The 27,230-nt window shown below is 48.2% G+C and overlaps 1 protein-coding gene across 1 annotated transcript in view; it reads left to right on the forward strand.

The window, feature by feature from the left end:
• The window catches only part of TENM4 (teneurin transmembrane protein 4), a 753,030-nt gene that overhangs the window by 604,743 nt on the left and 121,057 nt on the right, over window positions 1-27,230 (forward strand). Inside the window, exons 13-15 of the mRNA XM_082749583.1 lie at window positions 452-553; window positions 2,585-2,779; window positions 8,750-8,950. Of these exons, the coding sequence (XP_082605709.1) occupies window positions 452-553; window positions 2,585-2,779; window positions 8,750-8,950 (498 nt within the window). The remainder of the gene's footprint in view (window positions 1-451; window positions 554-2,584; window positions 2,780-8,749; window positions 8,951-27,230) is intronic.

Genomic DNA, 27,230 nt, shown 5'->3' on the forward strand with positions numbered 1-27,230 from the left:
GAGACAGGTCTGCAAATGCCCAGTAACTCTGTGTAAAAAAACAAGTAAACGGAATATCGGCCCGTTATGAGAAAAATGTAAAGCACGGAGAGTGCGAAGATGACCACAAGACACCCCTATAACCTAGCCTCCACAGATCAGTACTGCTAACCGCTTAAGCTGTTTTCCCCAGTGTTTTTAGCTGCAGAATTTCTAATGCGTTTGTAGATACAAATTTGATATATGAAAACTTGGTTCAGGCAGACATTTTCCAGAACACATCTCTTAGTGTCAATTGAGATGCCCTAAGAATAAAAATAACGTATTAATTTTTAACTCTGTCGGTTCCTTTCAGTGACGGGGCCAGAAGATCTCCAGTGTGTGGGCCCTGGCTCACCTGAGGTTGGCTCCCTGGGCCTTCTGTTAGATAAACAAGGCCTCTTTTCAACTGTCTTTCTCTCTTCCCCGCCAGAGTCCGTGGACAACTGTCCCAGCAACTGCTATGGCAACGGGGACTGCATCTCTGGGACCTGCCACTGCTTCCTGGGTTTCCTGGGCCCCGACTGTGGCAGAGGTGAGACCTCTGCATCTGTGTGCGATCCCTACTCTCCTGGCCCCGGGGGTGGGCTCACGTCCTACTTCTCAGAGCAAGCGCAGGACCCTGGGCCACCTCCTGCCTCCCATGAGAAGGGCCCCCCAGACCCATACCTTGGAAGCCCCGAGGGGAGGGGGGAGTCTGATGGCAGAGCTGTGGCTGCATCAGTCCCATTGTGCCCAAGGGTGTGACCGGGGAGGGTCAGGGGCAGCCACAGCAAACCCCATGTCTGTGGAGGGGTCAGGGGAAGTGGCAGTGGTGGTCCTTTTAAAAAGTTGATTTCCCTTTTGAGGAGTGCTCAGCCTTTGCCAAGTGGCTTTGGCGGCCTTTTTATGGTGGTGGTGGGGGAGGGTGTAGGATTGTTTCATTTTGTTTCTTTGATTATGGATGTATAATTGATATGTGCCAAACGGGCTTTGCTGGTCACTTCACAAGTGTGTTCTCTCTGGCCTTGTGGCCGGGCCTGTGTTACTGCGCCACTCTCACCAGGATCTTTGCTGAGACCACCGAGGGGAGGGGTTGGGGGGAGACTGCTTTGCTCCACAGAGGACCCCAGTGTTGCCTCATATTTGGGCACAGACAGTGCTAATGATGACCACTGCTGAGATGGCTAAAGGCTGATCATGATGTGCTTTTGGCCTCCATTTCTGTCCTTGAAAGAGGTACAAGGGCAAAGGTCACAGGAGCTCTGTAGACCTGAGGCTTTGGCACTCCTCTTGGGAAACTGAAATGGCCCCTTTCTTTGGTCATCCCATCTCTTCACTCCTTCAGGAAGCATCTGCTTAGTGCCCTTTTAGGACTTGTTCCCGTGCTGGGGGATGGGGCTAGAGCACTGAGCGAGGCCCAGCCCAGGAGCTGTCAGTCTGGTCCAGGAGACAGACAAAGAAGTAGACGGTGACAAAGCGTCATTAGCAAGTGAAACACGCTACAGCAAGGTTAAATTCAGAGAGCGGCTGTCTCAGCTTGGATGCGACAAGGACCAGGAAAGGCTCCGTGGATGGGGTGACATTGGAATCCAGACCTGGCTCTTGAATAGTCGTTGATCAGTGGGAGGCAGAGATGGTTTTTCAGCGTGCCCGGCAAGTGCCGTGACATGATGCTGCTTGGGGCTCTGGCTTATTCTTGCTAATGCGGGAGAGACTCGGTCTGAGACAGCAGCGCTGCGGCCCTGAGGAGCCACAGCGAGTACCTGCTGGGTACCGCTAAAAGGAAAGAAGCCAGGTGGGGGCTGGGGGAAGGTGGTGGCACGAGAGGAGATGAGTCATTCCCTCTCACAGGAATCACTGTCTCATCCCGTCTGCACTTACACTTGAGAATCACGTGTAAATAGCCTCATTGTGTCTCAGGAAGGCCGGCAGGCACTTATGGCACAGGGCAATATAATTTATTTTTATATAGTGTCCTTCATACGGATGATTACAAACCACTCTATGCTAAGAGGCAGAATGGGAAGATAATACTGTAAAGAGCCAGGTTGAGCTGAGCTATTCTCTTATGGGGACAGTAGTGTGTGGGGCTCGAGTGGAGCCTGAAAGGCAAGAAGGGCTGAGAGTCGCTGGGTCGGAGAGATAGTAGGTGGCGCTGCAGGTGGGGTGCAGGGAGCGAAATGGAATGCTGTGAGGAGAGTGCTGGAGGAGAGACTGGGGCAGGCAGGAGGCCTAGACACTGTCTTTCCCAGTAAGACCAAGGAACAGGTAGAAGCTTCCAGCATCAGGCTCCTGGCCCCGCTGCTGAGCTGCACCCATAGTCCAAGGGGGATGAAGGAGAGCAATGTTCAGCGGGTGCTGACCCCACCGTGCCCTGCCCAGCACACCCTAGCCTACAGTTCCACGTGTGTTTAAACTGGAATAAAATAAAGGCCGAGATGCAGAGAGATGGGTACCTGTGGGGATTGTGGCAAAGCACTTGAGGCTCTTGGTCTGGCCTGCAGGCCGAAGGGAGAAAGGGGCAAAGGCAGATGGGCCATGCCAGGCATTGATTGATGCCAGACTTCCCGTGCTGTCTCTGCAGCCTCCTGCCCTGTGCTCTGCAGCGGGAATGGCCAGTACATGAAGGGCCGGTGCCTGTGCCACAGTGGATGGAAGGGTGCCGAGTGTGACGTGCCCACCAGCCAGTGCATCGATGTGGCCTGCAGCAACCACGGCACCTGCATCATGGGCACCTGCATCTGCAACCCTGGCTACAAGGGCGAGAGCTGCGAGGAAGGTAGGATCACAGCGGGTGGGTGGCGGCGGCACCCACCTGACTCTGGGACAGGCCAGTGCGCAGCACCGGGCTCACCTTGGGGGAGCAGCTCCGCCCTAAGCCAGGCACCCCCCGCAGTGATAACTGACTTAGTGGGGAGGGTAGGCATATTGGAGTCCTAGCTGGTGAAGGAAAGACAGGGTTGTATGTGGGGTACTTACTGAATGTAGGCTGTGTCCTAGAGGCCTCAAACCCGGTAAGGTGAGGTGGTTACCTCTGTGTCATGGTTACGGGAACCGGGACTCAGAGAGTCACAAGACCTGCCCAGGGTCACACGCCTGGAAGTGGCAGAGCTGGGTATCTGGCCCCAGAGCCCAGATTCTCTCTCCTCCCCTTTAAGCTCATCTTCTCTCCATGTCTTAAGTATGAGTCTGTTACAGACCTTCAGATTCTGCCTTCTGTTAGCACAGGCCTGTGTGTGTGTGCATAGCTCATAGGTACTTGTGAGTGTGTCTCTCTCTGACATAAACTGTGCAGCGGAGGCCAGAAAGTGAGCTTCCACTTTCACAGTAAGCCAGTCCTTTCCTAGACAGTCTCATCTGGTGAGAAAAGTGAGCATCTCTGGCCCAAGGACGGGCAGCGGCAAGCCCATGGCTATGGAGCTAGCCAGCAGCGGGCTTGGGGCTAGTGGGTGGCAGGGCTGGGACCCACCCCATGTCTTCTTACTTCAGAGCCCTCTTTTTTCTTGCCTGCATGGGATTTGTAGGTGAGAAGGGTCTTATTCACAAGCAATATAGAGTGGCTTTTAAGAGTGCATGCTCTGGAATTAGATATAAGTTTGAGTCCTATTGTGCCACTAACCAGCCTCACTACTCTCATCAATAAAATGGGAATTCGTTCCTCAGAGGGCCATCATATGGATTGAATTAAATGACTCATGTAAAGCATTTAGCTGAGTGTCAGACACATAATAAATGCCCCATAAATGTTAGGTCTTTTTTTATTAGTATTATTATGGGGACAGTTGAAGCCCATTTCCTGCTTCACCCCAGTCACTTTATCCAAGGCCTTTGGAAACCAGGTGGACGTCACTGTTGCAACTTGGGGACAATGCTAATGGACTTCCCTCCCGCTGCCCACCATCTCAGGCGCTGGAGTCTTCACAGCGGATGGAAGAGGCTCCAAGGAGAGCTAGCCTTCTAACCCATTTGGGATTGATCACATAGGCCCCTCTCAAGGTATCATTTCTCTTAAAAAAAAAAAAAAAGAAAGAAAGAAAGAAAGAAAGAGGAAAGAAAAGAAAAGAAAGAAAGAGAGAGAGAGAGAAAGGGGGAAAAGGGCCCACTTTAAAAGAGTGGGGAACAGGAAAAGATTAGTGTCTGAAAAGCAGCGCCTCTCCAAGACAGGCTGCCTGTAAACCCCAAGTGTGCCTGGAGGTCCTGATTCAGACCTATTAACTTTGATGGGGATTACTTCGGGCTGTCTGAGAGAGGAGGAGCGCCAGCCTCTGGAACAAAGGAACTTTGCTTTCTCCTCCGACAATGGTGACCTTCATCTGCTTTCCCTTTTCATTTTAGTCACTTGAGGTGAAGACCCTAAGAAGAAAAGGAAAACAAAGAGGAGATTCCTCTTGAAACAGTGAGGTCATCCCAGCCTGAAGCCCACCGGGCCGTGTGGGCTAGGGAAAGCACGCTGTCCCTTCCCCAGCTCCTCTGGCTCCGGACAGTGCCCCAGCAGGCAGGCTTACCTAACAAAGAGGGGAGAAAACGTTGTTTAGCTCTTTGATTTACGTTATCTATTTGAAAAGAGATGTTTTGACTCCTTTCTTTTCTGAGGATGGCCATCTGGTACTAATTCCTTATATTACTTATGTTTCCTGGTGAAACATCATTGCACAGCCCTTGTGTTTATAATGGGGGCTTCTAGGGGCCTTGGCCGCCGCGCCGCCCCACTCCTCTCCCTCTCCTCCTCCCTCAGCTCTGTGCTGACGGGTTTTGCCGTGTTTATAAAACATCAGCTAACAAGCTTATTTTTTCTGTCTCTCCCTCTTCTTCTTCTGAAATTTATTGCCTCATATTTTTCAAAGCCCCAACTGTGCCGACAGGAGGCTTGGAGGGGGCTGGGGAATGGCAGAAGAGAACACCTTAGGCCTTTTGCAGTGCAGAGTGACACTGTGTTTTGGTTCTGAAGAGCATCTCGGAGCTTGTGTGATCACTGGAACAGGGGACATTTTGGGGGAAGAGTTGTGTTTGCCGCTTGGCCGCGAAGTCCTCCTCATTTTGTTAACGGGCTAAGCTTCTGCCAGAAATTTGGGCTTGAACGGCGAGCTCTACAAAGGAAAACAAAACAAAACAAAAGGGAACCGGCCCCTCCTCTAAGCAGAAGCTCAGTTAGACTATCTTCTACGCAGCGTTCAGCCCACTTCCCCAGCAGCTTCTCCGCTACTCCTTCAGCTCAGAACTCTGCCACCGCGGGCCGGCTCGGTCTCCCCTCGTGACCCACGGCTCTCGGGGAAACAAATGTCATTTGTGAAACCGTCTTGCTGCGGTAGAAGGAAGATAACTTTCATCCCATCCTCGGTTGCCATCGCCCCAGAGGCCCCAGAAAGTGAGGGCAGATCCTGAGTCTCCAGAGGCCGTCTCTGGCAGAGCGTCACAAGTGGCCCAGAGAATGGCCGTAGGTATCGAGTCAGCAGGGACAGCGTCCTCCCCGCGCCTTCCCCGCGCCCTACCAGCATCCTCCTCCTCACTTGGCTCGTTCAACTGAGCTGTCTTCTCTTGAGTTGTGGTCCTGTTATCAGTACCTTCTGGTCTTCATTCCCTGCCTGGACCGTCTTCTGAGAGTGTGGGATTCGCTTTGCTGGTTCCTGGGTCCCTATCAGACTTATTGTGTCTGAGGAGCGGGACTGTGACGCCGAGGGCCTCTTGCTAAACTTGGCACCCTCTCGGCTTGCTCGCTAACAGGGCAGATTTATAGATTCAACCTCGAGGGTGCCTCAGAGACAGCGTCAACACAAAGCCAGGGCCCAGGCACTCCCAGAACGGGAAATACCTTTATGGGCCTCGGGACAGGAATTGCTGAGCCGTTTCCTGTCAAACTGGAAAGCGCGCTGGATCTGGGGAATTATCATAGTAGCCTAATGGGCCAGAATAATCCTTCTGAGATTCCAAGATGTGAGGCCAGTCATGAAAATATATCACTGTTATTATTTTTATTATTTTTAATTACCAGGAATTCCAACGGGTCATGCTTTAACCATCGTGAAGTGGTGTCCAGAGACTGTGAGAGAAGATTCTTTGCTTTCATTTGGCTTTATTAATTCTTCACTTTGTTCTATTTCTTTTTTTGCTTTATTTCATTTTTATTTCTACTTTTTAACCACTTACATCTATATATATATATATATATATATATATATATGTATTTTTGAACCAGTAAGATTACAGAAGAAATAGCAAGAGATGTCTACCAGGAAAGAGTGATTCAAATTTAAATTCCTCCACTTACCACTGTGTGATCTTGGGCAAGTTATTTAACCTCTCAGTGCTTTAGTCTCCTCATCTGTGAAATGGGAATAGTAATGGTCTCTACCTCAAAGAACTATCATTAGAGTTAGCTGAGACTGTGTACTTAAATGACTGAATAGTAAAATACGGCCCAGAAGAGGGACTACATCAGTACTAGTTGTTATTATTATTACTATTACTATTATTCTCATGATTCTGTTTTTAGCAAATGATTGCTCCTGACTTCCAACCTTCTGAAGTCGCATTTATGTCATTAAGTTGAACTCCTTTTCAAGACCTAAAAAGTAGAAGAGCTGTCCTTGATAGGCCAGCTTTCAGACAGACACTCTGTTCCCAGAATGTGGCTGTTTGTACAATCTCTGTCCATTTGTGTCTGTGACTTTAACATACTCAGGTCAGGTTTCCCCATCTGTTCTGCAAAAGTCAATATGTGGGTTATAAAATTTACTTAACATAGGAACGTCATGTCTGAATTATAAATAAAAGCACCTCTGACCAGTTTACCCAAGTCATGCCACTAAATGGCCTGATAGGATGGAAAAGTAATTTCTTGGTGACAGTTTATAGATCACACGGTCCTTTCAAATCTTCAGTGTCCTCATGAGCAACCAAGAGCAAGATAATTTTGACATGGGAAGTTTGGAGGAGGTACGTGAACTTGACGGTCATCCTAGAACCAGTGCCTTTGTCCCGTGACCCTTGAACCTAGGACCTCAGAGAAACCCTTGAACCTAGGACCTCAAGGATCAGATGCCAACTTCCTTCCTGTGGGGCACAGGGTTTCCTCTAGAGGGCTTCCTGGAGGAAACTGACCACATTCACTGAAGCACTGTCAACCTCTTTCCAGCTGCTGCATGTGGCGGCCCTACAAGGACACCACTATCCCCTACAATTGCAAGAGGAACAGAAATCCCCTCTTTCCTAAAATGAAACACAGATATCACAACTTTTTGGTAGAGTAGGACCAGCCTTTGCCAACTCTGTCTTTTCTCTGCTGCCTTTTGCACTTTTCCGTGTAAACTGGAGCCATGTGATAATTTGGCCCTCAACACTCTCCTCCCACTTTGCTGTGCAGGGCTTTCCAGAAGATCTCTGGAAGGTCCAGAAGGTCTCTCTGTTAATCTTGTGCAGCCCCATAGCTAAAGTTTTGATTTAGGAAAATCAGCCCCAGTAACAAATATTGGCTTCAGAATCAGACAGACCTTCTGATTCCTCTCTGGCACAGTTAATTGTGTGGCCCGACATAAATTATTTGCTTCTCTGACCCTTAATTTCCTCATCTGTACTTCACTGGGTTATAGAAGAAATTGAATCTGAAGATACAGGTGAAGCTCTTCCTAGAATGCAGGTACAGAGCAGGTAATCCACAGTGTTACTCTTCTTTCTCTATTTCTGGGTTGGTCTCTTAAGACCACATTGACCTTGGGCTCTAGGAGACCTGTGGGGGTTGCTTGGCTGTGAGCTATAGCTATATAGTTCACACACTATGCAAGGAAAAGGTGGGCGAAGACTGTGAATATAATTTTGTGGGGTGTTCTAGAGGTTTTTTTGTTTTGTTTGTTTGTTTTCTTTTTTTACTAAGTTCAGTTAGCCAACATCTAATACGTCATTAGTTTTCGATGTAGTGTTCTATGATTCGATGCTTGCATGTAACACCTAGAGCTCGTCACCTCACGTGCCCTCCTTAATACCCATCACCCTGTGACCCCATCTCTCCACCCACCTCCCTTCTGCAACCCTCACTATATTTCCCAGAGTCCAGAGTCTCTCACGGCACTGCGTAATTTTGAATAGTCATTGAAATGTTTGCCCTCTGGAAAGTGAGGTTTGAAAGTTTGTGTTAATCACAGACACTATGGGAAGATGACAACATCTAATGGAATTTAAATGCAAAATAAATTCTCTTTTTAATTACGGAATCTCTTTCAGTCCCACCTTGGTAAGACTGTACTATGAGGTGGTAAACAATGATAGTTTATTCGACAGAGATCTCTTGAGTACCTCCTAAGCTCTGAGCTCCGTTCCAGGGGCCGGATACAAAGAAGGGAACAAAACGAAGCCTTGTCCACTAACCGGAGCAGTTACTGCTGACAGAGCAGGCACAGGGTGCCATGCTGACACTTGAAATATAGTTCTTTCTTTTTTTTTTTTTTTAAAGTAGGCTTCACACCCAATGTGGGGCTTGAACTCATAACCCTGAGATCAAGAGTCACATGCTTTACCAACTGAGCCTTCCAGGTGCCCCTTGATAATGTAGTTCTCACTCTGCCTTACAAACCAAGAAGTAGGAATTTGTAACCACTGAAGTTTTTCCTCCTTACTCTAGCCAGTGGCTCTTCCGCAGGAAATCCGTGACCTCTTACCAGGGTAAGGCCCCACCACTACAAAGTGGAGTCGTTCACTTAAGGAAGCCTACCTTTGCTGGTCAGGTGCTCACCCATGTTCTCTCTGCTCCATGTCACAGTGGACTGCATGGACCCCACGTGTTCAGGCCGGGGTGTCTGCGTGAGAGGCGAGTGCCACTGCTCCGTGGGATGGGGAGGCACCAACTGTGAGACACCCAGGGCCACGTGCTTGGACCAGTGTTCAGGCCACGGAACCTTCCTCTCAGACACCGGCCTTTGCAGCTGTGACCCAAGCTGGACAGGACACGACTGTTCTATCGGTAAGTGTGGGGAAAAGGGCACTGCGTGGCCAGAGGAAGGAGCTTTCCACCAGAACATATTTGCCATTCATTCCCCGTCAGTGATCTGTCCCTGTTCCCAGTCATGCAGTGGGGTGGGGGGTGGCGGGTGTGGTGGATCAGGGCTCTCTGAGTGCTTTTCCTCTTCCCCTGAACTCCGTCCTTCAGCACCTATACTTTTTGATCAGCAAAGGATTCAGAAATTACTCTTCACATCATTCCTTACATAGTGATGGCCTTGAGCATGAAAACATGGCCCTGTAACCATGTGAATTAGAATACTAGATTGAAATCTCATCTCCCATGTTACGGTGGTCATGCCTAGAGTCAAGGCCATAGGGAACAGTGTGCCCAGCCGAGACCTGCAGGAATGGGGCTTTAACAGACTCAGGTCCAGCGGCCTGGATGGCTCCGTCAGTTTAGTGTCTGGCTGTTGATTTCTGCTCACATCATGATCTCAGGGTAGTGTCATGGAGCCCCATGTCAGGTTCCACACTCAGCACCGAGTCTGCTTGGCTTGCTTAGGATTCTCTCTCTCCCTCTGCCCCTCCCTTCCTCCCCCAACCTCTCTAAAAAAACAGTGGGGGACTTAGGGGCCAGCTGTCACACTTTTTGGTTTCACCCATTCATCTGAACTCAGTCAGAGCTCATTCAGGGTTCTCTGTGACCTGATCCCCACCTGCCATTCTGGCCAGATTCTCTGCAAGCCAGTGTGTTCCATGAGGATAGCAAACATGTCTGTCCACACTACACGCCCAGGACTCAGCATAGACCTGGCCTACAGCAGCTGCTTCATAAATATTGATGAATGGGTAATGAACACATGGAAGAACACGTGACTGAATGTGTTCTTCATTGTAACGTTCAGTTCCTGTATAGAGGGCTTATACGTGGAACATTCAAAGGATCGTTACATTGCCACCCTGCTATTCATAATCCCCTTATGATGTGTAGACCCTCCCCAGATGAGGGCTGAAGGAGAACACATGTGAATCACCTAATCCAGTACTGGGATATGGTACATGTGTTCACTTCTCAGACCTCATTTCAACAGGGTCCACTGTTTAAATCCACATGAAAACCCTGTGAGAAAGGTATCATCACCCGGGCATACCGATCTACATAATGCTTTAATCAGCAAATGCTTTTGAACACCTAGTGTGTACTAGACACTCTTCTAATCAGAGATACAAAGAGATAAGAATGTCCCTTATCTCGGTTGAGCTTCCAGTGAGGGAGACAGCAAACAAATGAAGAGAAATAATGATAAAGAAGCTTAGGCCCAGAAAATTTTTCAGTAATCCCACCCAAGGACACATAGCTAAAGAGTGGCAGCATCTTCAGCTATAGGGTTTTTTTTGTTTTGATTTTGTTTGGTTTGTTTTTTTGTACTTAACATCACTTTCTTTACACAGCAATACTATTTAAACAAAGTGTGGGTCAAATTGGCTCATTCCATTGCATGTTAGCAGTCCTTTCTGTGATCAGGAAAGAGGGCTGAGGCCTTCAGCAAAAATGAGATCCATGCAGCATTTGTGCCTTTGGAATACGCGGAACTACCCTGCCCCATTGCACGGAGGATTGGTGTTCAATATCCACTCTGAATTGGACTTTTATCCTTGTTTGTAAAGCTCGTGTGAAGACATGATTGCAGACACAGATGCGCAGGGTCTTAGGAATAATTCTTTTTATATAGCTCCATTTATGGCGATATAATAAATGGTCCTCTCAGAGCTACACTGGGTTGTATTGTTTGTTACGTGGCTGCAAAGCTTATTTATGATAGGTATATAACTGTCGGTGCATTGTTAATCCCTGATGAAACTGCACAGCCTTTCATCGGCAGCAGGTTTAACTTTGGGTGAGATCACCAAGTATTCTTTAGTTGGTCCTGCAAAAGGAGACGGCAGACCCATTGGAAGGGAATTTGACTAGAACCATGAGAGCTCGTCTTTCTCAACTCTGTGTGCACCACTCCCCATAACTGGTGTCAAATGTGTGTGTGGCCTCACGTGCAAAGGCAGAGGAGTTCCAAGTGATGAGAAGTGTCCCTGAGCCCACCAAACCTTATTTCAGACTCTGGCCCTGCTACGTCCTAGTTATAACTCTGGGCAAGTTCTTTCCCCTCCCTGAGCTGTAAAATGGAGGTGGTGACAGTCCCTACCTTCTGGGGTTATTATTTAGAAAATTATCGTGTGCTGAATTATTTAAGACGATATTCAAGAAGCACTTAGCATGCTACTCGGCTCATGATATGGGCTCGTTAAATGTTAGCTGCTGTTACAATTATGATTAAAAACAGCCTCTGCTGAGAGCCCTTGATATTAATGAAGACATTTGATAGAGGCAAGATGAAATAAACCCTTTCAGAAATATGGATTTGAGTTTTTAAATCTCCAACCTACAGCTGACAAAAACAGTGTCATGACTGCCCACCTGGCCAGGAATGTCAAAGCGGCCTTCAAAATTACTGTCTCACAGGGCAATAGTAATAGTAGTTTGTGTTTGTCGAGTGCTTCCCAGCCTACAGAGATATTTCACACACGCACACGCACCCCCACAACGACAGTCCTGTGGGTAGAGTGACTGGGTAGAACATCACCTGGAGGCTCCAGGTGTTGCCAGGCTCACCTCAGGCGCACTGGGGCCTGAGGAGGCTGGCGGCCAACCTACAGTCTGGGGCTCCAGGCCTCACCTACAGCCCAGCACCCTATGTCACCTCCCTACAGGCCACTATTGCTCTCAGCTGTCCCTTCCCCTCCAGAAGCCAGTCTGAAGGCTAGTGAAGGCACATGGAAGGTGCTTCTTTCTCACCACCTGCCCCAGGTACCTGCCTGGGCTCGGTCCCGCTGCTGTCCCGGGCTAACCGTGGGGCTCTGGTGAGGTACAGGCTTTTCTCCACTTCAGTTTCCTCATCTGAAAACTGGAGAGAATAGTGTCTCCCTCATGTGATGTCAGATTACAGAATGGATGCACGCACATTGCATCGTGCCTGGCTGGGGTGCGCTTCACATCTCTCTCCTACCCCTCTTCCTAGTGCACTTTCACAGAGTGGAAGCTGTTTGACAACTATCGAGGTTTTGTTTTGTTTTGTTTTGTTTTAAAGATTTTTTAAAATTTATTTGACAGAGATCACAAGCAGACAGAGAGAGGGGATGGGAAGCAGGCTCCCTGCTAAGCAGAGAGCCCAATGCAGGGCTTGATCCCAGGGATCATGACCTGAGCTGAAGGCAGAGGCTTTAACCCACTAAGCCACCCAGGTGCCCTGAAAACTATTGAGTCTTTGCTGTGACTAATCCAGAGCTGCCTTATTGACTGGATGCTGCTGAAGCTGGGGGGCTCTCTCTATGTTCAGGGGGTTAGCTGTAAGATGGTGGGACAGGCACTGGACTTTGTCTCAGAAAATCTGCTCCCTGCTAGTAGAGTGGCCTCGGCAAGTTGCTTAACCTTTTCTCCCACCCCCCACCACAGTTTCAAGGTAAAAATCCCTCTGGTAAGGATTCAGTGAGAAAATGAAGGTGAAGTGGTTGACGCCGCCGTATATGGCCCAACTTGGACCCCCGCTGAGAGGCTGCTTCCATTGTATGATGTGTGTTATTGGCTCCTGGCATGGTGGGCCTGGCGCAGACATTGCCCAGGGCCTTCCCGTCAGGAGCTGCAGGCCGGCGGCTCACCTGAAGTGCTCCTCTCACCATCCGCTCCAACTGTGGCTTCAGGGTTGGCAGAAATCACCACTGGGCCCTCATAGGAAGGAGGGCCACCTCTTCCGAGATGAAGAGACATCTTTCTGTTTGGCCCGGGGAACATGATTTAGTGAAAGCAGCTGAAATCAACGTGCCCAGCACTCCACAACCAGCCTGTAATGAAATGTGAGCTGCCAGGTTCCCCAGCACTTTGTTTGTTTGGGGAAACAGTGAAGTCAGATTTTCTATAAGGGTTTACTCAGACCCCAACTTCCCAGCAGCATGGCTTCTGATCTCAGCTCAGAATTCCTCCTGAAATCCTGCCTTGTTCATGTGATACTCCTTCCTGACAAACAGCATAAGACAACTGCTGGGACAAATGCCTATGGCCTGGAAGAATGCTGGTTATGCGCCCCACCCCCCGCACACCGGGGTCCTTGACTCTGGACCCAGTTGGACTGGGCTCTTCCAGACTTAGAGGGAGATGGCAGCAGTGATGATGGTGGTGGTGATTCCTAGTGCTGGGGTTTTCAGATGGTGAGAAGCTAGAGAAAGGAAATGATTTATCCAAAGTAACTCAGCTAAGCAGTGGCAGAGTTTGAAGTAAATCGAGGAGCTCTGGTTCTAAGTCCTTAGCTCTTGCCTCAAGCTGCCTTTCCATCCAAAGAGGTTTCCTTACAAGGATGGAGCATTATTTAAAGAGCCAACCACTTTTTAGTGCTTACCCTGTACCAACTACTGAACTAAGTGCATTATAACCATTATCTTAGTTAAGGTTCATATGAAAGCCATAAAGAAAGTATTCCATTTTCTGGATAAGGAAGCTGAAGCTCAGAAAAGTTAAATTCCTTGCCAGCATCCCCCCATCAGTAAGTGGCAGAGTCCAGTTCAAACCACATACGGCTGTGGTACACTTAGCAAGAATCTGTAATCTTGCCTCTCTCTGGCCAAGCTGTGAACTCCAGGAGGTCAGGATCTACCAATATCCCTAGTATGGGGCCTGATGGGGTTTAGTTTCTCAGGATTATTCAATAAATGACTTACCCAGTGACACTTCAAAGAAGAAGCTAGAGGCTCTGTCCAGGAAGAACCCAGCACACGCCCAGTCTAATTTGTTCTCTAAGGCCCTCCTCCCCACCCCTGTGTGCATCCTTGGACATATACCCACACATATACACGCACACACAGGCATGCATGCCCTGCAGAGCTAAAACCCTGGGCTTCTCTCTCAGTGTCCGGACCTGGCTCATGTGTCCGGACCTGGCTCGTGTTAGTTTCGTGTGCCTTGCTAGCCAGCCGGAACCCCTCCTGGACAAGAGTGGACACCATTTCACCTTCTTTGACCCATCTTCCCCGGGGAGCACCATGGCGGGCCAGACACCTCCTCAGCCTTTGCCTAAAGTGGTTGCTCCCAAGCAGCGCTGTTGAGAACAGAATGACTCTCCCCAACAGCCCCAAGTGCCTTAGTTGGATTTTCTCCTCTTGGCTCTGAGCTGCCTTAGAAAAGGGAAGGAATTTAATCTCTCCAAGATGGTCCTTACAAGTAGCAACGTTTACCTCTCTTTCAGAGCTTAATGACTCCCTGAAATTCTGGGCTCTTTGGTGTTTTCCAGGACACCATTTCAAATGTGGTCACTTAGACCCACCGTTTGCTCCTCTGCTGGCTCTCCTTCAGGGCTTCCTTCCCCTCCACCCCAGGCTCGGTCCTCAACCTCATAAATTCACTCCTCATTTCCACTGCTCTGTGAGCTCTCTCCAGTCTTGTCTTCCATAAGTGACTTTTATGTGGAAGGGCTTTCTCACGAGATTTCATTTCTTTGGGGGAGTTCTGGCCCCCGGAAGCATTACATGGCAGAGATTCTGCCTGTGAAATACCCATGCTGGTGGTTTATGATTCTTATCATTTCATCTCAGTGGAGTTTCATGGAGTAACAGGTGGAGATTTAGAGGCTGGGTTTAGAGGTAGCACATGTAGTCAGAAAGAACTGTGTGGGATTTGGAATGGGACCAAGCTAGATTTTTAAGACTGAGCTTATCCAAAGAATATGGCTAATGATACCTGCTTGGCAGGGTTGTTTTTTCAAATTAGCTTTAATATGTGTGTATAAAATGCCTAGCATGGTGCTGGCATTCATTAAGCACTCAATAAATAAAGTGTATATTCTTAGAACTTGTGATTAAATCTCAATTAGCCAAACAGTCCTTAGACTCTTGCAAATTTAAGTCTGAGAACAATTTATATGGTGAAGGTTCTGAGCCAGACCTGGACCTGAGTCCATGCAACCTTGAACAGCTTGCGTTCGCTCTCAGCAGCTCAGCTTCCTTGTGGTTCCTAACTCCCTACCACCCCTCCCCCCAGCCTATCACCGGTCATCAAGTCTAGATGAAGTTATTAATGTGCTGACATATTTATCCTCAAACAATAGCACAAGGGCCAAACAGCATTAACATCAGTTTCCTGCCAGATAATGAGCTTTCTGAGCTCGAATCCAGGGAGGAGCACAGCCTCCACGAGAAAGAGAGCATCCCAGAACAGCTCCAGACCTGCCTTCTGCCCCTGAGAGTAACAGACATCCACCTCATTCACTAGTGACCCTTCCTGGCCTCCCGGCACACTGGGTGCACCAAGGATCAGGGAGCTTCAGCTCACCCAGGAGGCGACACCTAGTTAGGCAGCATGATAAGAGCTCTGACTGATGTGTGTTTGTGGGGCTTGGGAACACAAGGGCAGGAGCAGTGACCTCAGCCGGAAGACAGGTGAGAGCAGAAGCTGGGACAGTCTTTCCCCCGGGAGAAGACTTATAAGCTGGACCATTAGAGGGAATCTGAAGGTGGGGAGATCCAGGCAGAGGGAACAGCGTGCGTAACAAGAACAGTGTGTATAATGTACACAGCTGTGCAAGAAGGGCATCATCTAGAAAATCCTGCCTCTGACTGGAGAGTAGTAGCCATGGGGGTGGGTAGAAGAAGTAAGACCAGAAAGGTAGGCAGGATTCAAACCGTGGTGTCCACTGAGTGCCTTGCTAAAAATCTTGGATTGAAAAATTGTCCAAGGGGCACCTGGGTGTGTCAGTTGGTTAAGCAACTGCCTTCAGGTCAGGTCATGATCTCTCAGGGTCCTGGGATTGAGCCCCTCTCCTGGGGCTCCCTGCTCAGCAGGGGACCTGCTTCTCCCTCTTCCACTCTCCATGCTGGTGCTCTCTCTCTGTCAAATAAATAAATAAAATCTTAAAAAAAAAAAAAAGTAAAGCAAAATAAAATAATAAATAAAAATTGTTTAATGCACACTGAAGATTTCCCTGTCAGACTTCATGTCAGACCACCTCCTTTGGCTCAGCTAAACCTGGACTAACTAGGTTCCTCCTTCGCTGAAGGGGGACCTTCAGAATTCAAATCCAGACCCTCTGAGCTGCTGATTTCCTCTCTGTTCCTCTTCTCCCCTTCAAAAAGAAACACCAATCCTAAAGCATAGTTAATAACAAATATGACTGGCTAGATAGGGAGCAGAAAAGCTCCATTTTCAAACTAAGTCACAGTTGACAGCAAAATAAGCCCAGTGTTTAAAAAAAAAAAAATTAAGAATAAGCTGAACGTAGTAACAGGGTTAAAAAAAAAAATAAAGCTCTAAACATAGCATTTGCATTAGTGCTAAATTTTGAAAATGGTAATTCAGTTTTATTTACGAGGAAAATATAATTACATTTAAATTTGAGGGAACAGAATTTAATTCTTATTAATGACAGAAAGACTGAGTGAGATGCTTTAATGCCAGAGAAATTGTCTTATGTTCATGGATGGGAGAGAAAATTAGATTCAGCGTGGAGCATTCTCCCTGCTACAAGTCTCATGTGTGTAGCCGGAATTGTTCCCTTTCTGAGAAGCATTAGCTTCTCAGCCCAGAAAGCACAGCACTGACATCCAATTAAACATCAAAAGGAAATGATCGGGCCGGGCTATTTCTGTATAGGTATGTTACGGAAGAAGAAACCCAAGGTTAGAATTTCAGCAGAGGAATAATATCCATTGAGACTTGACATTTCCTGTACCCCGTTCCCAACAGCAAGTGATAGCCCGAAATCAAAGTTCAGAATAATAAATATCTGAGAGATTGACACTGAGGCAGAGAAAGAAGAGGAGGTGTTAGAAGGAGGCAGAGAAGAGCCCACCGGTTGTCTGGGATGGAGTGTGCAGGTTGAGACACAATGAGATGGTCAGCTCCTAACATTTAATCAAAAACTGGGAAACTGGGCCCAGGCAGGCATAGTGCTAAATAGTGCCAGAGTTAAAGGTTGATAAACCAGAAGCTGGCAGCTTTGTAATTTGGTAGAATTTCCCCTGACAGCCCTAGAACATTTTCTATCAGAATTGGAGCTCTTCAGTATGTAAATATAAGCCCTCCTGAAATTGGGCTTCAGATTCGGGTTTCTGTTTGGATGTCCAAGCTGGTGACTTGTACACAATCTCCAGTTGTCTTCCTGAATCAAACTGCTGCTATATAACTTACAATTTTAAAATAATAACTACTCTTTGAATGGAAATTTGCATTTGCATTTACATTTTACAGAGCTCCTCCTGTATGTGCATCATGATTTATTCAGACAACAAATACATAGCCTCTGACCCTGGAGATGGGGCCCAGGGATCCAGAGTTCAGAGAGCCTGAGGGATTTGCCCAGAGACACTCTGGGAAAACAAGGATTCAATGCCTTCTGTCTCTGGGCTTAGAGCCCATGTTTATCCCCTGCATAGCTCTCTCATTGGCCATTGCCAAGGTTTATGCTAATAATGTTGATGAATCAAGTATGAGGTTCATAAGGTTTCGCTGCAGTGGATGCCACGGCAAAGAGCCACATAAACTGGATCTTGACCATGAGGTACCAGGCAGTACTGTAGGGGCTCAAGGAAAAGAGTGATTGTTTTCAGCCAGGGGCAATCAGGGGAGCTTCCTGGAGGAAGCGGGATTGAGGTGGGTGATGGAGGTTGGATTTGAGTTGGCAGAGAGAGAGACGGAAGAGACAAGCACTTGAAGCAACCCATTGTAGAAGTCAAAGATTTGCAATTGGATACAAAGATGTAACAGAACATGGCATTTTCCAGGAAAGCAGTAGTTTGGAGTGGTTTTGCTTAAGATATTTGTGGCACCGGGGTGCCTGGGTTGCTCAGTGGGTTAAAGCCTCTGCCTTCGGCTCAGTTCATAATCCCAGGGTCCTGGGATCGAGCCCACATCGGGCTCTCTGTTTGGCAGGGAGCCTGCTTCCCTTTCTCCCTCTGCCTGCCTCTCTGCCTGCCTCTTTGTCTCCTTGTGATCTCTGTCTGTAAAATAAATAAATAAAATCTTAAAAAAATAAAAAGATATTTGTGGCACTAGAGAGATGGAGAAGAGGTGAGAGAAGTTAGCAAGATTTCAGTCATATAGGGCCTTGAAAGAGTTTAGGTTTTATCTGTCAGTGGGGGCCACTGAAAATTTTTAGGCAGAATGTGCTTTGGTGAGGTTTGGTTTTGGAAAGCTTACTCATATTGGCATGTAGGTGGAGGTGCCAGGGACACACATAGGTGGAGGTGTCCGGAAGCAAGTTAGATAGGTGAGCACATGTCTAGGGTGGAGAGAAGGGCCCTTCACAGAAAGATATCAGGACCAGGGATCTTTGGGAAGAAGACTGAACATCACTATCTCTTCAGCTCACCCTCTGGGTGAGCGTGCCCTCTCAGTGGGGTTCGGGCAGCATTCCAGCCCATCCTGGGGATGTTGTATGGCTTCTGTGCTCACCATCCCTTTCCTCCCTAGTTATCCTTCTGCAAAGTCAGACCCTCTTGGGAGGCCTCCTTCAGGCTAAGTTTGAACTCCTCTAATCAGGAAGCCAGATATGCTGCAATTAAGATGACTAGCAGTGGCTTACCACTTCCTGTGACAGGTGCTTCATAAAGCTTGAAATTCTGGTCCTGGGGGAGTAGATGTAGAGACCGCTGTACACCAACATCCTGGAATCCACTCTTCTGCTTGGTTCGAAAGCACTCCAAGCTCCTCGAGTGAGGTGAAAGGCCATGTGGTTTCCAAGGCTCATTAGCTTTTTGCCAACTAGAGCTGTGGTACAGAGCAGGGCTGGGAGCAGCACTGACCCTCTGGTGAGAGGGATGGAAGTTGAAAAGCACCCGAGAGTGGCTTGGGTTTGGCCTCAGTGTCAAAAGGAAGCTAATTATCGTGAGGAACTTGAAGTCTCCTTTCCTGTATCTTCCTCTCCTTCTGGCTCCCTCCTGAAACCTGCACTGAGACTAAAAACCATCCACCCAATTTAGTGAGAGAAGGAGGGAGGGAGGTGCTGTGTTAAAACATATAGAGATAGCTATTCATGGGAGAGGAAGGTAATTTACTTGGTGTTCCTTTACACGTGTGGGTAGACTTGAGTTCCTCGAGGGTAGGGATAGTTTAATATAATTTCTGAGTCCCTAGCCTCTAGGGGTTTGTGGCACATGGTGAGTGCTCAGTATATTTTCAAATCAAGTTTAGGGTTCTGGCAGATAGGAATCCTTATCACCATTATAGAAATGTCAAAGCTAAGGCTCAGAGGTGTGCTGGGTCCCTGGGAAGGAGCAAACCAAGCTCTTACACCAGCATGTGTGACTTGAGCCTCTGTTTTGTGCAAAATGGTAGAAACTTACACAGTTACATGGATGTAGTCAGAAGATACACTTCCTGTGTAAGACTCCCCAGGGAATGTAGAGTTCAGGCTGGTAATGGCAGGGCTGGAGAGGGAACACTGGGAGACTCTTACCTTGATAAAGGTTCACATCAAGTGCTTTAAGAAGGCAGGAGGTGAAACTTTCCAGTTGGGCCACTAGAAGGAGGCTTCAAAGAGGAGGACCCAGAACTCAAAGCCAGTGTATAGTGAACACGGAAAGATCGAGGTGCAAGGGGAACCCAGACCGTGGAAATAGCTTGTAGAGAGGCACAGAAGAGGGACCACAGAGTGTGGGAAGCACCCCCCCCCCGCCCTTAGCCATTTGTCTTGCTGGTCCCTTCCATGACCATTTCCTAAGGCAGCCATCAAGCTCTTGCTCAAGGCTGATGTACATGTCCCTGTGGGGCAAAGGACAGGTACTTCTCTCTCAGCCCTTGTTTTCCTGTGTACAGAATGACTAGAGCATCTCCAAAGTGTCCTCTCATGTCCTCACAAAAACTGCTCCTCTAAGTTTTTCTCCTTATTTTCTCTCTTACTCCTAAACCCATTCGAGGGAGATCCCATGCCCAGAGGCAGGCCACTTCCTGCCCAGTGCCAACTCCCTCCTTCTCTGTCATTTTCCCCTGGTTCCACAGTCCTTCGCCTCCAGCTGTTCTCCTTCAACATCTGCAGCCCCCTTGTCTCTGTCCCTCTCCCCACACCCACCTTCAGAATCCACAGCCATGCCAGCCACTCACCATCTCTCAGCTTACAGCCCACTTCTGAGCCCTGGAAGCCAAATCATGAACCATGTGCATGATCTTCAGCCTTTCCTGGGTCCTTCCAGCTGCAAGGGAAATGTCCACATCTGTCCATCAGTGGAGATTCCTACCTCACTGAGAACACGGAAGCCATTGGTGAAGTGCTTTCCCATTACCCTGGTCTGTCCCTTAAACGTGTCTCAGCCTACATACTCCTCTCCAGAAGATGAGGTACCTGAACAGTGCTGCCCCCCAGATTATGCTCCAGATCTGGTTCTCCCCCACTGCTAAGGGGCAGCTCAGTTATTCACATCATCCCCTTGCTCTAAACCCTGCCTTGTCCTGGCTCTTTGCAGCCCATGAACATGATACAGTTGCCATACAGTATTTACTCTATAAAAGATGTGTGTGATACTAGGCACATTACATGCTGTTCATTTAAGCCTCCCAGATGAACCCGAGATGTTAGTGTATAAACCCTATTTTGCAGATGAGAAAACTGAGGCACAGAAGGATGAAGTAACTTGTCCAAGCCACAAGATTGGCTGGCTGGGTGATGGATAGATGTATGGATGATGGATGGATGGATGGGTGGATGGATGGATGGATGGATGGACAGATGGGCTGTTAGATGGCCTGGTGACTAGATAGGTGGTTAGATGGTTAGATAGTTAGGTAGATTGGACAGATGGATGTGTTGACAGACAGATTCAGGATAAACAGACAGATAAACAGACACACAAACAAAAGGCAAAGTACTTAGTAGGTAAGCATTGGGTCAGTGTGAGGAGGGAGACTGACTGATTTCAGAGCACCTGTAGCTGGGGTGACAATCTCATACGTAACTAACAGTCATGGGAGTATGTCAGATTACAACTGAGCTCTTCAGGCTGGTCACGCAAGGCACAGATCGAAAAGCTGTATCAATCGTAGTCACCTTTCACTCTAGTTAAGTACCTTGGAGCAAGTCCATCTCTTCACGCGGTTTTCTCTACTCCAACGCAGGAATGAGAATACCATTGCGGGGCTGTTGTGAGGGTGTCATGGGATGGTATTTGTGTGCCACCAACAAGGGTTCTCCATGTCCCCTTGTTTCTGTTTCATAGAGTGTCTGGTGTGGCTTGGACTTAACGTGGACCAGGATTTCAGAGAAATTCCCCAGGCTGTCCACTCACTCCGATGAGCTAGTGAAGAAACAAAATCCTAGCAGGAATCATCTAAGATTATTTAACCCTTCCTTAAAATTTCTTAAGGGCATTCTAAGGACCTCAGGTCCTAAGCAAAATAGAACAATTTTCCCTATTATCCCTTTTAGTGCTAAATACAAACTTATTAAAGGACATCCCAGGAGGTCACATGGGGCCCAGACTCTGTTTCCCCTGCCTCAGCTCCTTGCTCCCCAGGAAAGCCCACAGATCCTTGGGTGGGGACCCCTTCCATTCCCTACTTATGGCAGTTTTGAGCATCCTTCCAAGTCGAAGAAATTTTATGAGAAAAATATATGTAAGTCTGTCCCTTTAGGGGAACGCCACAGCTTCCCCTACCAGCTATTTTAATGAGCAGGATTGTAAAGTAAGTCCAGACAAATTAAAACGTAGCTGCATGAGGTCCCAGGCTTCATCCAGGCTCATATGGGGATTAACATTTAATGAGAGGAGCCTGGGGCAGTGTTTCCCCTTATGTATGCGCTTTGGGGCTGCAGTGAACCAATAGCCAAATCTTTTCTCTTTCCCTGCCCTTTCTCACTTCTTCCTCACCTGCCTGCTCACTTCCACATCATGGAAGCAGAATGGGTGTGAGGTGGGAGGCAGCAGGAAAGAAGGTGTGCGTGTGGGAGTATGGGCTAAGACCCTTAAGAATTACAGAGGTTACAGAAGAGTTTTTTTAGGAAGGTTAGGCACAAAGGAGACCGAGCCCCTGTGCGAATGTATCTAACCAAATAAATTTTATACCATAGGGCCCTGAGACACAGTTGAGCCCAACTGACGTAACACTTATGTGAGGCTTTTTTTTGTTAATTCATCTATTCTTTCAACAAATATTTATCAAGATGTCATGCTGTACCATGTCTGGTGCCCACTGCGAGGGAACCAAGTTGAGAAGAAGCTGGAGCCTGCTACTAAGGGTGCTCCTAGTCTAGAGAGAAGACAGACATATGTACCCCAGTGAGGCAGGGCAAAAGGCAAGACGTTTGGGCATGGCTTTCCCTCAGAGAAGAGCTAACTTATTCTTGGGCCTGACCTGGTCCATCTCCAGGGTCCTGTATGGTTTTTTAGTCAAGAACTTCACAGGCTCAGAATTAGAATGTTAGGGCAGCTGGGGATTTTCACCTGACTGGAAGAGGAAGCCAAGGCTACAAATACAAATGGCTTCGAACTGGGCTTTGATGGTCTTGGCTGATGGTACCCTGCAGGGTGACTGGAGAAAGCAGACCTAAATCTCGAGGCTGCTTACTATAAAAGCTGGTGTTTTGCTCTTCAGGAAGATAGCTGTCTGCTAGGTGAGGGGCAGCTCTGCTGATACAGGATATCTTAAGTCCTCGTTGATGGATCATGTCTATAGCATAAATTACACGGGGCCGTTCAGATATACCCTTTTCTTCCATCATCCCTTCTTACCTAGTGGGGGACTGTGATTACTCTCCTTACTTTGGGCGTGAAGAAGCATGGTTCAGAGAGACTGAATCCTTAATTCTCCAAGGACTCCACAAGGACCCAAGGAAACTAGGGAGTCAGAATGTGAGCCCAGGTCTACCCTATGGATGATATTCTCTATAGGACTTCAGAAGATTCCTCTCGGGGCCTGACACCTCCAGCGTTCCTCCAGTAAGCTCTGATGTTTATCATGTGAAGGTTGATGGGCATTGATCAAGTGCTCACTTGTATCGGGTATGTTCCCGAAGTCAGAATTCACCTCTGACGTTCTGATGTCAAGCCAGTGCATGAGCCGCTATGCCTCCCTTTCTCTTGCACAAGAATCTGTGTGTACAGAACTTACTGTACCCCAATCTGTGTTTTGGGCACTCTGTAGAAGTTTCACTTCTGCCCATGTCAGCTTGCCTAACTGATTGCTATTGTGTCCGCCTGCAGCACTAGAATGTAAACTCCCTGAGGTCAGGAGAGAACCATGCCCATCACAATCACCATCGGTTGGCACTGTCCACAGTGCCCTCTGTTGGAAGGGCTCATAGAGGGCACTCAAGAAATTAAACAAGAGTAATTCCCACAACAACCCTCTCCAGTTGTTGGTGTCATCCCCACGTTATACATGTGGTGACTATTCCTGAAGAGGAGCAGTGACCTGGATTTCACAGAGTGCCACTCATGTTATGCAAGGGGCAAATGACCTGTCGAAGCACATGCTTCAGCACCCACTCTGGAAAGTTCTGTCTGCTTTAATGTCAAAGCAAAATCAAGAAGGAAAACTAAAGCAGTTCCTTTTATTTCAAGGGGAGAAAAAAGGGTGAAACAGATAAGAAAAATAACAACAGGCCTACAACTCAAGGCCAAGTGATAAAGTAGCAGCTTCAATCTCTGCTTCCGACAGGAGTCAGTGCGTCTCCCACGCAGGCAGAGGGGCCATCTGCGGAAGAGAACCTGAACACTGACAGGTAGTGTTGCCATCAGTTAGCACCCCATAAACATCAAGGTCACTCTGTTCAGGCCCCTTCCATTAAAATGTGTAAGAGCTCACAACCCAGCTTGTAAAAGGCTGATGGAGAGGTGCCCAGCCACCAGGCAACCTCAGCTTCATGGCAGGAGAGCATGTCTTGTGTAAACTGGCGAGGAAACGCAGGGTTTAGATGGACAACCCAGCAAGTCTCCAGATGACAAAAGTGAGACTGAATGTCTGGGAAATTCCATGTAGGGGATCTCATTTCGTTTGACATAGATCCAGGGGCTGGCTTGGTTGTAACAAAGGATAAGCAACAGGGCCAGAAAAGGAGATGGATCTGCTGGAAGAACCATCAGGAGGTCCCCATAAGGAGAGCCTGCCTTTTTGCTGATCAGTTTCCATAATCTTACAATGTCTGTCTGGCGCATTGCTCTGAGACTTGTCAAAACAAGGGAGGAGCCCCGTGTGACCATATGATCTTACAGAATCCGCTGATGCTCTCTGGGTCTTAGTAGTAGCTTCTCCTCTAGGAAAGATGGTAACCGGGGGTTCTGACAGCATTGTTGTGATAGTTTAGTGAGAAATGATATATAAAGAGTGCTCTGTAAACTCTAAAACCTGACATAATTGTTGGTTATTAAGCCAAAAATGGCTATCCCCACACATTACCTCATTTGATCTAACACCAACCCTATGACATGGATGAAATGGGAATTATTATACCTATTTCACAGAAACAGAAAGTGAGGTTCAATGACTTTCATAACTTGCAGCTTACAGATCACCCAGCCAGTAAGTGGCAAAGCCAAGGGCAGACCCCAGATCTGTCTAATCATAAAATTCATGGTGTTTTATTCATTGCAGTTAAGCAAGAAGGCACAGCACTAACCAGTATAGATTATTTGGATAATCTTGGGATTCCAGTACCAGTGTGAGTTTTATCTGGATTGTGATCTCCCAGAGGACAAAGATTAGGTCTGGTTTTTCTCTGTATTCCTAGCACCAGCCACAGTCTTCAGCACATAGTAGGTATGCTTGGAAAGCTAGAGGAATAATGAACGAGTCCATATGAATGCGTCAATCCCTGCTGTACATCAGGCAGCCTCTGAAGGGATGCTGTCACCATCCCCACTTTACAGAAGAAAACGAGTTTCAGCAATTTGACAGGTTGCCTAAGTCGCATCACTGGTAGAATGTATTTGGAATCACACCTAAATCCAACACTCTTTCATCCACACTGCCTTCAGATTAATTATCATAGGAATGGCCTACCTGTTAGCTGAAGCCTAAGGTCAGGCAAATGCTAGGAGAAGGCTGCCTCCTGTGCTCTAGACCCCCTGTGCTCTGCTGCCTGAAAACAGCCCAGCTTCAACCCCAGCAGCCTGTCCCTCTGCCGGCTCACACCTCAGTGAATAGAACACGCTGTTCACTGTTGACTTTTACACCATAAACTGCCACCTGGAAAAAGTGCTGAGTAAAAGCAAACAAATGCTAAACTAAAGGTCCCTCCCAGGTCTCTCGGGCAAGTTGCAGCCCTGAGGCAGGCCCTGCCGCCAGGGTCACCAGGGGTCACTTCTATGCAGAAAGGTTAGAAATTTCCAAAACAGGACTTTGGGGTTGGATGTTGTCACTCCAATCTCCAATGTCAAGACATTGTCTGTATGAAAAGAAGGGAAGGAAGCTCAAAGACCATCCTGAGAGAGCCACATTTCTGGAGGGCTGTTGGATGGAGTGACACTTGTCCACAGCCCCACGCCAACCTGGGAGGTTTCCATTAGAGAGAGGCCAGGGCCGGCCCTCAGCCAGGCTGAGCAGGGTGTAAATGAATCACTTTACTTTCTCAGGCCGCCTATCGCCCCAGGCACACAGGATTCATCCCCTAGTCCACAAAAATTAAGGGTCTGTTCTGGGCAAAGCTTTGTACTGAGGACCAAGCAAAGAAGCGATCAGGAGAATCCAGTCCAGACTTGGATGTCCCCAGTCTGACAGCGAGACTGGCAGGGAAACAGAAAATCAGTTTACCATGTAATACGGAAGGGCAAGGAACAAGAGAATAACCACAGGGTGAATCATAGACTTCCCAGAGGAGAGATCCTTGAGCCAAACCCTGGGGGTAGATACTGCTGTGGAATATGGAGGGTGTTTGTATCACAGACTCCCAAGATCTTGGGGCTAGAAGAAACCTTAGATGCCATCAGATTCCCCCCAAAGAAGATGAGGAAACCCAACACCCAGTGAGGCAGACTGATGTCCCCAAGGTCACCCAGCAGATGAGGGGCTGAGCAGGCATGGGCCTTGCACACCTGGTCCGTGGACTCCTAGTCTAAAGTTCATTGTCCTGAGAGACCTTTCTTGAGTTAGATTTCTCGGCCAAGCCCTTCTCAATCTTGCCCCTCACCGAGTGCTCACCGCAGCCCTGACGGTTGGCAGAGGTACCGTGCGGCGTCCTCGTTGCTGTCCATCACTCGATACATCCATGACGTCAAGGAACCTGCCTATGGTCACATAGCTCAGAAGCTGCTGAGCCTGGCACAGAACCTGGGCCCCCCAGTTCCAGGCCAGGGCTTCTTGCCCATTTCCCAGTGGACCCTTCACCTCTGTGCAGCTGAGAAATCTGATGTGTATCTGCATGTAGTACTTCCCTTTCCAGGTAGTGGGCCTGACAAGGTGTCAGGCATGGGACACCCCATAAATGGTGACTCAGCCATTGTAGATTTTGTTTTGTTTTGTTTAATTCACAGACATTGTAGCCACTGCCTTGCAGGTTGATACAGAAGGTCTAAGCCTCTGAGATCTAATTTTGATTTATCTCCCTTTTCAAAAATAGCTAGACTCTTAGTAGCTTCTCAACCAGGAATACAGCTTGGAATCTTCCAAGCTGTCGTGGGCAAACGCAGCCTGGCACAATGCCAGTTAATTTAGTTTGAAAGAGAACAAAAGCGTGAGGGTTTTCATTTGAAGACTGTTGGGCCATAAGGCACAGACGGCCGGCAGGGTCTCCGTCACAGCCCTGGCAGAGAGCATCCGTGGCCTCAGCTGCTCAACCTGCCTCCTAAAAACCTGCATCGGAGCCTTCGCCACCTCTGCCCATGGAACGGGAAAGCTGGCACTGACCCTGCGCCCAGCGGGTCTGTGAATTGGGCCGTGCGTGTTCTGCACCAGCTCACAGACGGGCCTTTGTGAAGGGCTGGGTGACTCGTCTCTGGCTGGGACATGGTCCCTAGCTATTTGCTTTGGATCTGAAGGGCCATGGAGGCGGTGCTTGGAGTTGGAGTGGCAAGGCAGTATGCAGGAGGTTGAACACAGGCAGCAAAAGCACAGGACCGGCCCCCAGAGTCTCTCCCCATCCCCGGGGTGCATGGGACCGGCCTCCCTCTCACCCCGCCTTTAGGACAGTCAGGGCCCGACGGAAACATGGGCCCCAGACCCCTGCACGTGCTGCAGCCAGGCCCACAAGCACTTCCCTCGGCCATCGGGGACTCGTCCTCACTTTGTTTTCACACATAACCAGTTTTTAATTAAATTTGACTTTTCCTCACATCTGTTC

Source organism: Mustela nivalis (assembly GCF_964662115.1).
Source record: "Mustela nivalis genome assembly, chromosome: 9".
Lineage (NCBI taxonomy): Eukaryota > Metazoa > Chordata > Mammalia > Carnivora > Mustelidae > Mustela > Mustela nivalis.